This window comes from Abramis brama, assembly GCF_963993115.1.
Source record: "Abramis brama genome assembly, chromosome: 17".
In the NCBI taxonomy this organism is placed as follows: Eukaryota; Metazoa; Chordata; class Actinopteri; order Cypriniformes; family Leuciscidae; genus Abramis; species Abramis brama.
Genome location: NC_139979.1, coordinates 15,232,416 through 15,246,459, shown reverse-complemented (window position 1 = coordinate 15,246,459; position 14,044 = coordinate 15,232,416). Strand labels below are relative to the sequence as shown.

The following is a 14,044-nucleotide window of genomic DNA, read 5'->3' as shown; positions in this document are numbered from 1 at the left end:
TATTCTTTTTATTTTTTATTTGACTTTTTATTTTATTTTTTATTTATGTAGACAAAATACTATATTTTTTTTAAATCAGCAGCTAATATAGACAGTGATCCACCTCCTATAAGATATTCCAGTCAAGTTGTAGTAGTAACTCTTAGCTTTTTCTTTGTTCTGTATGATTTATCTCTGCCCCCGTACAGGAACAATAAAATAAAAAATTATGCATGGTGTCAGAAATTGTGGGAATTGCGGGAGAGTCTGATTCATGCATTGATAATCATTCATCTTCTTGATATAATGCATTGTGCTCTGCGATTTATATACACAAGTTTTTGCCTCCCAGAAAGTTTTTTAGTGTTTGAATGTAATTTTAGTGCCTAATTCATGCACTAAATGAATGCATGCCATTTGAGTGCAGATGCCCAATAGTTATGGCTACACCACTATCTACTGTGAACAACAATGCAGTTATTAGACGAGCTCCAGCACTGAAATCTCTGTCAGTCCGAATGCTCCTTAAAGGGTTAGTTCACCCAAAAATGAAAATTCTGTCAGTAATTACTCACCCTCATGTTGTTCCAACCCCGCAAGACTTTCGTTCTTCTTCGGAAAACAAATTAAGATATTAACTAAATCTGAGAGCTGTCTCACTCCTCCATAGGCTTCTATGTAATTGAAACTTGCCAGCCCAGAAAGTTAGTAAAGACAATGTTTAAAATAGTCCAAGTGACTACAGTCACTCAACCATAGGTTTATCAAGTGACAAGAATACTTTTTGTGCACAAAAACAAAACAAAAATAACAACTTTATAACTTTATATACAACTATTCATTTTCTTCTGTGTGGGCCTCTCAGTGAGTTCACGTAGTGTAACAGCGCAGCGCTTCTGGGTTGTACGTCAGAATGTAGGCTCACTATGGTGGAGTGAGACAGCTCTCAGATTTAATAAACAATATCTTAATTTGTGCTCCGAAGATGAATGAAAGTCTTACGGGGTTGGAACAACATGAGGGTAAGTAATTACTGACAGGATTTTCATTTTTGGGTGAACTAACCCTTTAAAAGAGTGCTTGGGAATAATGGAGCTGTCCATGGTGCTGATCTGTTTTACTAGGTCTTCTGGGGTGCTGAAAGGACAGTGCTCATAAACACGAACAGGAGAGCAAGACTCTCCTGGCAACAAGCATAATAAAAACCTACTGGGGGAATATTTTAAGAAATAATCTTTAAAGATATGAAAGAACAATGACTCAAGTCAAGTTCAATCTGCCTACCTTTGACAAGTTCAAAGGTAGCCTAACAGAGATAATTGTGCAGTATAGTTTTATATGGGCTACAGAAAATATCAAGAATATATCAAAAATATCAATAATGTTAAGGGGAAGCATCAGACTGAGCACATGCTTGGCATGAGAAGGTGTGTACAACACTTCTCTCAGTCAGGATTCATTCCTCGTCCAGTCATGCGTGTATTATGCTAAAGCACTGAAGAGCCAAATGTGTTTGATGTCAGAGTGCATATGACAGCTTCAGCATGCTAATTACCATTTTACTTCAACCAAAGTAATTAGATGTGAAAGATTTCATTGCACAGGCACACTCACGCAAACATCTTGATACATCTTCAAACAAACATTCACAGGAGTACAATGAGCAGAGACGCTGATATTCAAACATAACAGGGCTGTCAAGAGGAACAAACACACTCATATGCCTGCACATACACTGAACTGATGTAATTGTCATTAATGAGAAAGAAGCGGTCTATATGTTGACCTTAATGAGTATTATTTGTTTAAATACTTAAACAGATTGTTTAATTATGTTATCCTTCAACGGCAGCCTATTTAAAAAATGAACCAAAATAGTCCAACACATTACATTTTTCATACTTAGAAGGCGATTTAGGGGGCGGATGTTTGAAAGAGAGTGAATACAGTAATCATGTTCCATACAGCTGAACTTTTAATGATTGCTCATCAAAGGGTTAATGGTAGACAAGTGTAAGGTTTCTGAAAGGTACTAACACATCTATATTGCATCACAGCATGCAAATAAAAATTGGACTGAATCTTTCCCTATAGCCATCTGCTTTGTATATCAGCTCTCTTTCTGCTTTCTCAGTCGTTCTGATTTTTATTTTTCCTGCCAACATTTCTCACTGGCCCCACTACCAAAAATGTTTATGGGAAGGTATTTTACAGTTAACCAGTTAACATGTTATATATATGGTAAATCATTTTTGAGTTAACCAATTAACATGGTTTTAATGAAGCCTCTTTTTTTTTTTTTTTATCTATAAAAATGACAACTTTTTACGGTGTATGGTGCAATAATATATGAAATACCAAACCTATGTATATTCCTATGGTTTAAAGGAGTCTTTGAATTGGGTGAGGGTTTGGTGCTCCTTACATAGCCACAGTCATCAAAGAGATCAGAAGACAACTGGGGATTTACAGAAATCCTCCAAAACCAAGTCCGAGGATAACTAAGGCTTTACACAATTCTCAGTAATGAGGACAAAATGTCCCCAGAGTGACATTTTGGTGATGCACAGATAAATGTCGCTTGTGTAACTTGTCACAGAGTCCATGAAAATTAAACTGCATAGGTAAGAACCGGTTACATTCTGTTGCGCTGTATGCTGCAAACATTTTCAATTGGTCTCAGTATGTGTAATATGTCCTCTGATGTGTTTAATTGATTGTTTCTTTGTTTTCAGTGATATTCTGAAAGGAACATTTCCAATTGATTCAATGCCCAGAGTAATGAGTATATTGCAGAACATTTGAGCTCCACTTCTGAAGATATGGGATAGTTTTTCGTCCACTAAAAGCTAAAGCAATAGATGCTTTTAAAAAATTCATGGTTCTAAACTCTGTGATTTGTTTTGACAGGAAAAGGTGGGCACTAAAAAGGTTAACCCAGATTTGGCTCCTCTCCTTTGGGGCAGCATTTGCCCAAGGCTCGGCTCTTAAAGTTCTCACAGTGGAGAAACCAAGAGATATCTGACAGCTCAGATGCCATCTACGGATGATTAAACACAAATGCATTTGTTGCGCATTTGCTATTGTATCATTTAGGCAGTGGATCTTTTCCTTTCTTCTCGAAATTCATAATTTCTGAGCCCCATATTCTTTTCTCTACGTAATTCTCAATCTTTTTCTACACAGCAGATGCAAGAAATTAATCAAAAAACCTATTAATTAGGTCCACATATTGTGTCTCTATAAAAGGAGGAGAGAAGGAAAGAGAAAGAAATCCAGCTGATTATATTCTAGTTTAGTAATAACCTTTTTGATGATGATTAAAAGGAGGATCCTAACAGCTGCATCCTAACTTAATCATTTGGACCAGATTAAGTCTGATGGACTGATGTCTGTCATTACTGCTTGGCTTGATTATCTCCTTATTTACAAAACAGCCATAAGCAGGGCAGCAGATACAGTAATTCACATTATAAATGATCCAATGCGATCCACTCTAATTCATAATGCACACAGGCAGACAGAAAGTGCTTTACTGTGTCTGCTTCATTTTGCTGTTAAAATGTGCCCCGTTTCTTTATTCGTTTTTATCAGCAATATGAAGATCAGCCACGGAAAGGTCAACAATAAGACCTCCAGGCACAGAGGGATCGGTATTAGGATTATTGCCCAGAGAAAGATAAGCAATACGAATGTCAGCCAGAGAAAGCTACATTGCATCAGCAGAAACCGAGAATCAGCTCTGGAGGAATTAGTAGTAGGAGGTTCAATGACACGACCCTCAATGTCAACTGAAAAAAAAAAACTTAAGAGTTTGCCATAATCTTTTATTATTGTGTCTCAAAAAAATGAATCGAATGTAAATCATTAAAGGGGTCATGAACTGCATTGTTTTATTGTTTTATGTTTCCTGGGGTGCACTTATAACGTTAGTATGATTTTTACATAAAAATGACTTAAAAATAAAATGCATTTTTCCTACCCTGATTTTAGCCCTCTGATTTGAACGCTCTGTTTGAAGGGGCGTGTCTGCTGTGAGACTTCAGTGTAAACGCCCACTGCTGTGATTGGCTGACATGTTTGCATATGAAATAGCTAAGTATTACATGTGGAACTCTATCGAAAACTTTTAACACTTTTTTACTATTACAGCTGTCAAGGTTAACTAATCCTGAAAATTGTTGATTATAGCATTATATTTAGATTGTGTCATGAAAGGTTGCGTTGAGCATTGTAGCCAATCACAGACATGTTGAGCGCATGAATGCGGTGATCTCTTCATTGTAACTCGATTTCTGCTCTCTCACAAATGCTTTCATCATAACTAACACTGCAAAAACGATGTAAATAAGAGATGAATTGATTATGACGGGAGTTTTGGCGAGAGTCATTTGATAAACTTTCGCTGTGTGATTGACAGTTCCAGCAATTGAAAAGGGAGCATTCTTTGAATGCTTTCTATATCATTTAATCACAATTTAAATAACAGATTATTTTCATCTTACAAAGAGAAACAATGTGAAGTTGACCATTTAGTCACTTGTTTGATTTACTGACACATAGACAAAGAACATCTGACTGTAGCTACATGAATCATTACATATGTCACAGATCAGGCATTAGAATGAACACAGTTACTTACATGTTGTGGCAATACTGTCGAGTCCATATCGTAAAAGTCTGTTTGCAAAGCCTGCACCGAAATTGCGACTGATTAACCAAAAAATCCACAGTGAAATGTACCAAATACAAATAAAAAATGCTCAACTGAAACATTCACATTTTTAAAAATACATAACCACATTCCTAGCATTAGGATCTTTTGGAAGGTAATGTTATTTTTAGTCCAGTGATTCTGTATCGCTCTTCTCTCCTCGTCATCTCAACACGCCAGAGGGCAGGGCCAAATTTGCAATGATGAAGTAGGCGTTGATTTTATTCTGCAGAGGTGGTCTTTCACCTATCTATCATAACGAGTCATTCTCTGGGCTTGGTTACAATAAAAGCTGTTTTTGGACTAACAAGGAAGTTTTCAGTTCTGAAACTTGCAGGATATTCTTATAGTATGATGACTTTTTATATATGTCAAAAGGGTTCTCAATTCATGACTCCTTTAAGCATAGTGAATTAGTAAAAAGGTAAAGTGAACTGACTTAGTTTTGTTAAAATACTATTAATATAGATATTTTTGATTTCAAGAGTTTTGTTAAAAATACTTTTTACATTATTTTTTGGAAAGGTTACACCACTTTATTTTCTTTAAATGTATTTTCTTTTTTTACATTTTAAACTATGCCCATATTTTTTAAACAATTTTTATACATGTTGGGGTTTTTTCTTAAGATTTTTTCTTTTCCTATCTTGGGCATGCTTATTGTCCACAAAGAACATCAAGCATTTGATACCTTGTCATCTTTATCAGACAGTTCATGCTTGACAGATATACATTCTTATCATAACATATGCCAGAGTTTGTATTTGAGATACACAAATATTCTGGGTGTGTCTGTAATATCACTGTTTACACTCTGACATTGATTTCCACAGTTTATTCTCATTTCTGAATGTGAATATTTATCTGAAGACCACTGACAGAATAGAACTTCAGACAAAATGTCCTCTATAAAGAGACCCTTTGAGACCCCTCTTCCCTTCAACTTTCTCTCCTCTTTGTAATTCTTATTCATTTCTTTGCAGCTGTACTTACAACTACATACTATATTCCAGAGTATATTGTGTAGTTTAGCATTACAGTCTTGATCTTCTTTTAAGGACCCTCATCGTCCCCTGGCTCCCAGAAAACTGAACACGCACAAACCTCTATGGTTATCGTCTCTGCCGAAATCCTCAAACTGTAGGATAGACTGTGTATAGCAGGTCATGTGATTAGCTCAAATGAGCTGAAGCCATCTGGCTTCTCTTACTGATGCTTATGAAGCTTTCATCTCATGCGGCAGTTGTGATGAACTCTAGCCAAATGCACGAGTTTGCTTTCGTGGTAAATTGCTGATCTGATCTGTGCATGTGTGCATGCATGTGTGTGTTTGTGTACACTGTTATTATTATGTTTCGATGTGATCAGGAACAGAGAAGGTCAAACTCGAGCACGCTTGCTGCACGCACGTTTGGAGACACGCACACATGCTGTGCCACCCCTGTGAGGTATATTAAGCTGGTGAATAATTGCCTCATTTCCTGCATCTTGGGGTTTTCTCAGCAATCAATCGCCTCAAACACATTGACGATGCACACTCTCAGCTATAGTTAGACACATCAGGGGGCTCAGAATGTGTGTGCGTGTGAGTATCACTTTTTTATGTATTTATGCTATTTTTTTATGTGTTCTGTATTTATATATACAGTGCCGTTCAAATGTTTGGGATCGGTAAGATTTTTAATGTTTTTAAAAGAAGTCTCTTATGCTCACCAAGGCTGCATTTATTTGATCAAATAAATGCAGCCTTGGTGAGCATAAGAGACTTCTTTTAAAAACATAAAAAACCTTACAGATCCCAAACTTTTGAACGGCAGTGTATATGAGTGGGCTCCTGTGCAGGCTGCGTGAAGCCCATCTGGGTGTATGTTAGTGCAGTTGTCATCAGTCTGCCTGTAGACTAGGCCAGATGGTCGTGCCTCTGCAAGCCACTCAGTAAGTACATCACAGATCCGGCATGTGGGCCAACCACTCCACTACATCTTACTTAAATAGTCCCTCTCTCTTGCTCTCTGGCTTCTTCTGTTCCCCATCTCTATTTCTATGCACAGTATTTATCAATGTGATACTGATACATTAGTGTACATTAGGGAAAGCATTTGTTACCCTTGATGCAAACACATCACACTTACACACTTACTGCACAGTAAGCACCATTCTCATCTCTCATCACCTTCTGTCTTTGTAGTGTTCAGTGGGGTACAAAAGTCTGAGACTGAAACCACACTGAAATTATCTAGGAATAATATTTAAAACCGAAATGTTATGATGCTAGATGAATAAAAATTATTTCTGATCCGGCACTATTTCTAGGTATTTGTGACAGAAAAGGGGGACAAACTAAATACTAAGACTTGCATCAATTTTTTTTTTCAAGTAAATTGTTATACTAAATTAGAAAAAAAAGTCAAACTTAAACATTTTCAGTAGTTTTGGAGAGATTTTGTAGAGACTCTTTTTATAGACATACAATATATACACTATTGTTCAAAAGTTTGGGGACGAAAATACATTTTATGTAGTGTAGAAGTCTCTTATGCTTACTAAGATTGCATTTAAATGATCAAAAAATACAGTAAAAACAGCAATATTGTGGAATATTATTTCAATTTAAAATGTAACATATTCCTGTGATTGTAAAGCTGATTTTTCAGCATCATTACTCCAGTCTTCAGTGTCACATGATCCTTCAGAAATCATTCTGATATGCCTATTTGGTGCTCAATAAACATGTCTTATTATTATCAATCAAAATAGTTGTGCTATTTATTTTGTGGAAACTGTGATACATTCGATGAATGAAAAGTTCAAAAGAACAGCATTTGTCTGAAATAGAAATAGTTTCTAACAATGTCATAGTCTTTACTGATACTGATTTTGATCCTTGCTGAATAAAAGTGTTAATTTCTTTTTTTTTTTAAATAATATGTGCAATATGGGTGTGTTGTAAGCCAGAGTCACACATTCATTTCCCTTTTGAGAACATCAGTGCACCACAGCTCTGGCCTATTTCTCTTTATGTTTTCCTGGTTTCATCACCGTCTCTACTGTACATGTTTCTCTCTCCTCTTACTCATGCTCATGCTGTTCAGTGTCTTCTTTTTGCAAAGCTCTGTCATAGATGGCGGCACAAATCTGCCTCTCTCATCCGCAGTCTAAGCTTTCAGGATGAGATTAAATCAGGCTTTGAAGAAATGACAGAAAACAAATCCAGTCAAGGTAGAACCGGCCACTGTGCCTATTGCTTTGATCCGGTCTGAGATAATGGCTAGGTTTTTTTTGTTTAATGCATTGAAGAGGATGATAATGTTATATGATTTTGGCAAGAGAGGCCATTGCCGTCTGGGAGATTCAGCTGGCTGACACACACACGCTGCAAAACACAAACACACAGAGAGGCAAATTACCAGGGAAATTAAGGGCAATTCTGGGCCCTAACCACTTAACCCAAAGCCAATGAAAGAGAGGGAGTGAGAGATGAAGAGAGGGAGGCCTGAACCTGCTGTCCATGATGAAACAAGCCAGTGGAATTTAATTTCCCTCCGGTCAAGAGATGCCAATAAACACTATTGAATCCTGTTCCTGCCCTGACATGATAGGAATTTAATTTGAGACCCACAGGGATCTCTCTCTCTGTCTGCTGCTCTGGAACACTGCCCCTCTCTCTGTTCTGGATGTTTGCACGGGCAGAGAAAGAGGGAGAGAAAATGATTGAAATTCCTAGTCCGCATCCGGGCACACACGCACATGCACACACACACAGGTTGGAAGGCATCTCACAACACTTCCCTACATACACTTGCACGCTTGCATAGAAACTCCAGTGATGCAGCCTTGATCCGGCCCGTTCAAAGTTGCAAAGAATGTTTTGCCCTAGTATGATCTTGCGGTAAAAAGAAGAAGCCCTGCACAAGATATCAAACAAAGTGACCTACATCTCACTCTGTGCCCTAGTCGAGTTATGACTAAAGGAAAAAAGTAAGGACGCACTGTAATCTGGCCGATGCTAAAGTTCTAACATTTGGTTTAAATTAATTAAAAATGAAGAACTAACAACGAAAATAAATCATTTTAAAGTGAATTTAAGCATAATGTACTGTATGAAAAATGTATATTCATTTTGAGTTAATATCTTAGTTTTTATGCTAACCAAGGCTGATTTTTTTAAATAATAAAAAAAACCTGTAAAAACAGTTATATTGTGTAATGTTATTACAATTTCAAAAATAAGTTTTCAGTTTGAATTTATTTTTTACAATGTAATTAATTAATGTTACATTCTTCAGAAATCATTCTAATCTGATTTCTAATTATTATCAATATTGAAAACATTTGTGCTGCTTAATATTGTTTTGGAATCTGTCATACATTATTTTAGGATTCTTTGATGAATAGAAAGTTCAAAAGAACATTTATTTGAAATAAACATTTTTTGTAACATTATGAATGTCTTTACTGTCACTACTGGTCAATTTAATGTGTCTTTGCTGAATAAAACAATTAATAAAGAAAATCTTACTGAGCCGAAACTTGGGGATAGTTATATTTAATTAAACATTTCCTTCACATGTGTTAGGCTAGTGGTATAGATTTAGTCTCAGCTGGGTTTGAATGGGCATTATGATTCTGAGGGCGCCCAAATCTGGAAGAAGATGCCGATGGGGGATTGCTGTGAACCAGGGGAGAGTGTTTAATCGGAAAGGAGTTCCTGCTGTTTAACAGTAGGAGAGCTGCAGACTGGACGTCCATTAGACACAGGAAATTTCCCTTGATCTAGACATGTAGGCCTGTCTGTCTGTGTATAACCAATCTGGCCTTGTGAAAGATATTGTAAAGTGTTATTCATTAACTGGGACTTTGCTCGCTCTGAAGAATTCTTTTCAACATATTCTTTGAAAAGCAAAACTGTTGTGACATTTTCTTGTCAAAGATTTTAAAAACGCTTTCTGATTATCTCTTATTTCTGAACGCTTAACATTAGAGTAAAGATAAAACTTAATGGCTTATGGTAATTTTTCTCTTTTTTAATACACATTGAAAACATGAAACATTTCAAACGGCACAAGCTATCAGTGCCAGAAACAGATAGGAGAGGTAGGAGAAAAAGAGCGAGAGACATTATTGTTTAATTACAGTGGAACTGACATGGTAAACAGAACAAATTTAAAAATTGCTCAGTAATATTTCTGTCCAGGTGTGTTTGTACTTGGTCTGAGGGAGAGAAAGCGAACCTGTTTTAGGCTAATGGGTGAACCGCGAAACCTGGCGCTCTGTTCGCTGTCAACCTGTGTTTAATGTGCTGAATGTGAGAGCTGTTAAGGTCAGTGAGCAGGCAGAGAAAAGCTTCTTTCTGTAACAGAGGATTAAAGTTGTTTTATGGATGTGTGTCACCTTGTTCTCTTCTCCTCTACAAAGGTTGAACATTAAAGCTTTGAACCTCCCCTTCTCCGTCCGTTCATCCCACGACACCCCTAATTAGACCTTCGGCTCCGCCTCTGTCCACCCTCACATCTCTCCACACGTGTTCCTATTCCATATTCACTTATTCAGAAGTGGCTTTTATCGCACTTTTATTATAGGCTCTTAGCAATCAATGTAGTTGGCACCTGTGAATGGCATTCTGGGAAATGCTAAAAAAAGAGGCACTTTTTGTTGTAATGTGAGCACTGATGAATGAAGAGGTAATATTATTATAGGGCTTTTCAAGTTGGAAAGCAGAAATAATGTTGTTTAAAAGCAAGCGGGCAAGTTCACAGATCTGAGAGCAGGCACACAGAGTCAGACGCTTAAAGAGAATTCTGAGAATGAGCGAGGCAGCATGAGTTCAGGCTGTCTCACACATCTACACACGCGAGCATCTCTGCAGGGGTTACATGCTTATGAGAGCCTCAGTCATCCAACAGGTGGCATCATACAATGCTAAATTACTATTGAATATTATTGTTCTGTGCATGTAAAGCCTGGTTCAAAAATTTGCAGGCAGAATTGGGTTTAATAAAATAAAACTTTACTGACATAGAAATTGCAAATAGATTTTTGCACCTTTTAAAAACAATATACATATAAACAAATTAGATAATGTTTTTTGGGGTTCCTGGTTAACCCTACGTTATGGGGACCAAATGTCCCCCATGATGATGGCAATATCCGAAATCCTTGTGGAGATATTTTTGGTCTCCATGAGGAAACAGCTTATAAATCAAGTTTTGTTTTTTTAAATGTAGTTTAAAGTTTTATAGTGCTGCTAGTGGCGGGGGATAGACTATACAGTTTGTACAGTATAAAATTCATTATGTCTATGGAATATCCCTTTCAAACATGGAAACCCAACGTGTGTGTGTGTCTTCAGAGTTCTACAAACATTACTTCTTTGTGTCTCCGGTTGCCTGGCCTTTAATGCAATTCTTTAAAACATTTTTTAAAGTAGTTTAAGCTTTGTCAATTGAAAAAGGCATGATTAGCTTCCAAACAAGTAAAATAATAGATCACATTCCTTTTTCAAACTGCGGTATGAATGAATTGAGAGTGAAACAGAGTATAAGAAAGAATGAGAGACTAAATGACTGAGATTGCACATTTAAATTGCGTACATTTGTAAGGGAGAGTGTTTTGTAGCTCCCCAGACAGCAGCATTAAGAAGATAACCTACAAATGCTCCATCAATTTATTTGCATGCTGTTACAAAACACTTGCTTTTGCAATAGTAGATTCAGCAGTAAAACAGACACATTTAGTGTTATGGCATGCATACATGGACACTTTTAACATGCATCATACTACTACTGATACATACTGGGTGCTAACTATTCTGCTATTCTGAGGTGTATCACAAGTTCTTTTGGGACAGGATCAAGGTATTGACTGCAAAATTAACCTTGAGGCAACTTTACACTTTGATTTTTTTATTTATTTCACCCTTGCTGTTGAAAGTAAGTAATGTCATTGAACTTGTTTGTGGCAGAGGGCAGGTGATTGCCAGATCACTCAGCCAATGTTCTGCCTTTTGTGAGTGATGAATAAGTGCAAAACATGTGTAACTAATTCTGATGCAAAACGCATCCAAAAGCAATTAAGAGTTAACATCTGTTGTTTTGAGTCTCAGGGTTAGGCGCGTGTTAAAATGACAGATGTACAGAATGGCTCTTCTCAGCTCTCGCGCTGTATCGTTTCACTCCGCCACACATCTGCGAGACTAAATTTAGGGTTACGTTTTAAAGGGGGTTGTGGGGGTGATGAATTTTGGAAATGAGTTGTAAAGCCCTTGGGGACCATATAATTTGTAGGGATGTACAACAAAACAACATATTTTAAAAATCGACTTGTTGGTGTGTTGCCTGAATGACTAGTTAACTGCAAGCTGGTTCACCAAACCACGACCGGACTTATTTTTAGGGGGTTTTACGTAAGACACATTTGTTTAAAACGGCTATGTGGAACACAACAGAATGCAAGATACATTTTCTAAAGTTATGCACATGCAGCAATGGCCAACGATGTCTGTATATATTTTTCTATAATGGCAAAGCTGAATTTTCAGACGCTGCAGGGCTGTGTAATGCAGAAGCCCTCTGGCCAATAATTAAGGCACATAATCAGTATCATTGTCATAATTACTTCAACTTTTTCTATGTAGAAACTTGTTAACGAGCTTTATAAAATTGTTCAAGCGCTATGCTTCATGGGAACTATCATTTTATAAGAGCGTCCTTGATCAGACACAGTGACATTTTCCCACCTTGTTTTCCTGTTGTCAGTGTTGAGCTATGCTGTCTGTGTGTCATAATGGGAAAGCTCTGGTAATGATGTTCCAGAGAGATCTACTTTGCTTGTTTGTGTGCCGGAGCAGTCTGCACAGTGTGTTTGTATGGTTGATGTCGGTCCCTGAGGTCTGTATAAGCAGACTTTTGATACTGAATTAATCGCAGGAGCCTTTGAAGTTACCAGGTAGCCAAGTTACCAAGTTATCTCATGTGAAGTTCGCAACAAAGAAAGAGATGCCATCCCTAGAGGAAGAGTGTGTGTGGTCCTGGTAAACCCTGCTTTATGGGGACAAATGCCCCCACAAAGATGGCAATATCCAAAATCCTTGTGGGGACATTTTTTGGTCCCCATGAGTAAAACAGCTTATAAATCATGTTCAGGGCTATAAATCAAGGCTATGTTCAGACTTCCAGCAAACATTTGATTTTTTGCATAATATCCAGATTTGATCCAGATGGGGTTTTTTAAAGTCTGGACAACAAAAAGCTAAAACAATCACTATGTATGTGTGTTTGCACTCCTGTTCATGTTATTAGTGAATGTTACATGATGCTCTATCAATCTCATATCTGAACAACTTTAATAATTGCAGAAACTGAAGAGTTGAAGGTGTATAGTATGTGTGTGTAAATGTGAATGTGTTGTATATTAAGTTGTATATTGAGACGTTAATGTTTTTAATGGTTCACAAATATTTCTGGACATATTTGATATAAAAAATAATAGAAGAGAGTGACATTCACAGAAAATGATGGATAAATGTGTAATATATAAAAAAAAAAAATGTATATAGTACAAAGCTCACACTGTATTTCTCCTGTTTTAAAATTGCTTTTAAGTGGTTAAGAACAGTTAGTTCTAGTTCTAATCATTATCACAGCCAGAAGTTCAGTCCTGCAACTAATATGAACCATGACCGCGTTGTCATAGTTACCCTGCTATGCTAACATTCAAGCATCTTTTTAGAACTGTTGTTGGTGCGAAACTTGTAATTACGGCTATTCAAACTATTCTGTGATGGCTGATTTGTTTCATCAGGTAATTTTAGTCTTGATGTTTAAATTCAGCTAAGCTAAAACAATCTGTAAAACAAAATTATTTTATGTACCATTCATATACAATTATTTTCTTTGTGGATTTAAACAATCAGTTAAATAATTTATTATTCTTTTAAAAGGACTGTGTGATTGTCAAGTGTAGTTGTCTAACTAAATTATAGCATCTACATGCCTAACCAACTCTCTCTCTCTCTCTCTCTCTCTCTCTCTCTCTCTCTCTCTCTCTCTCTCTCTCTCTCTCTCTCTCTCTCTCTCTTAGGACTATGCTAAGAAAGAGAAAGCCATTGCAAAAGCCCTGGGGGATTCCAAGGCTAACTTCTATTGTGAACTATGCGACAAGCAGTACCATAAACATCAGGAGTTTGACAACCACATCAACTCGTATGACCACGCACATAAACAGGTAAACTCGAACAGCAGGTGGTCGAGCTCATTAGATGGAGAAGCAGGAAAGAATGCAGAAATGAAAGAATATTTGGAACAGTGATTCAACTTTTTCCCTACAGTATATAAAGCCATTACTACCTTGAGC

At 36.9% G+C, this 14,044-nt stretch overlaps 1 protein-coding gene across 1 annotated transcript in view; it reads left to right on the top strand.

Moving 5' to 3' along the window:
- The window catches only part of znf804b (zinc finger protein 804B), a 99,978-nt gene that overhangs the window by 62,707 nt on the left and 23,227 nt on the right, over window positions 1-14,044 (top strand). Inside the window, exon 2 of the mRNA XM_084089465.1 lies at window positions 13,772-13,915. Within this exon, the coding sequence (XP_083945591.1) occupies window positions 13,772-13,915 (144 nt within the window). The remainder of the gene's footprint in view (window positions 1-13,771; window positions 13,916-14,044) is intronic.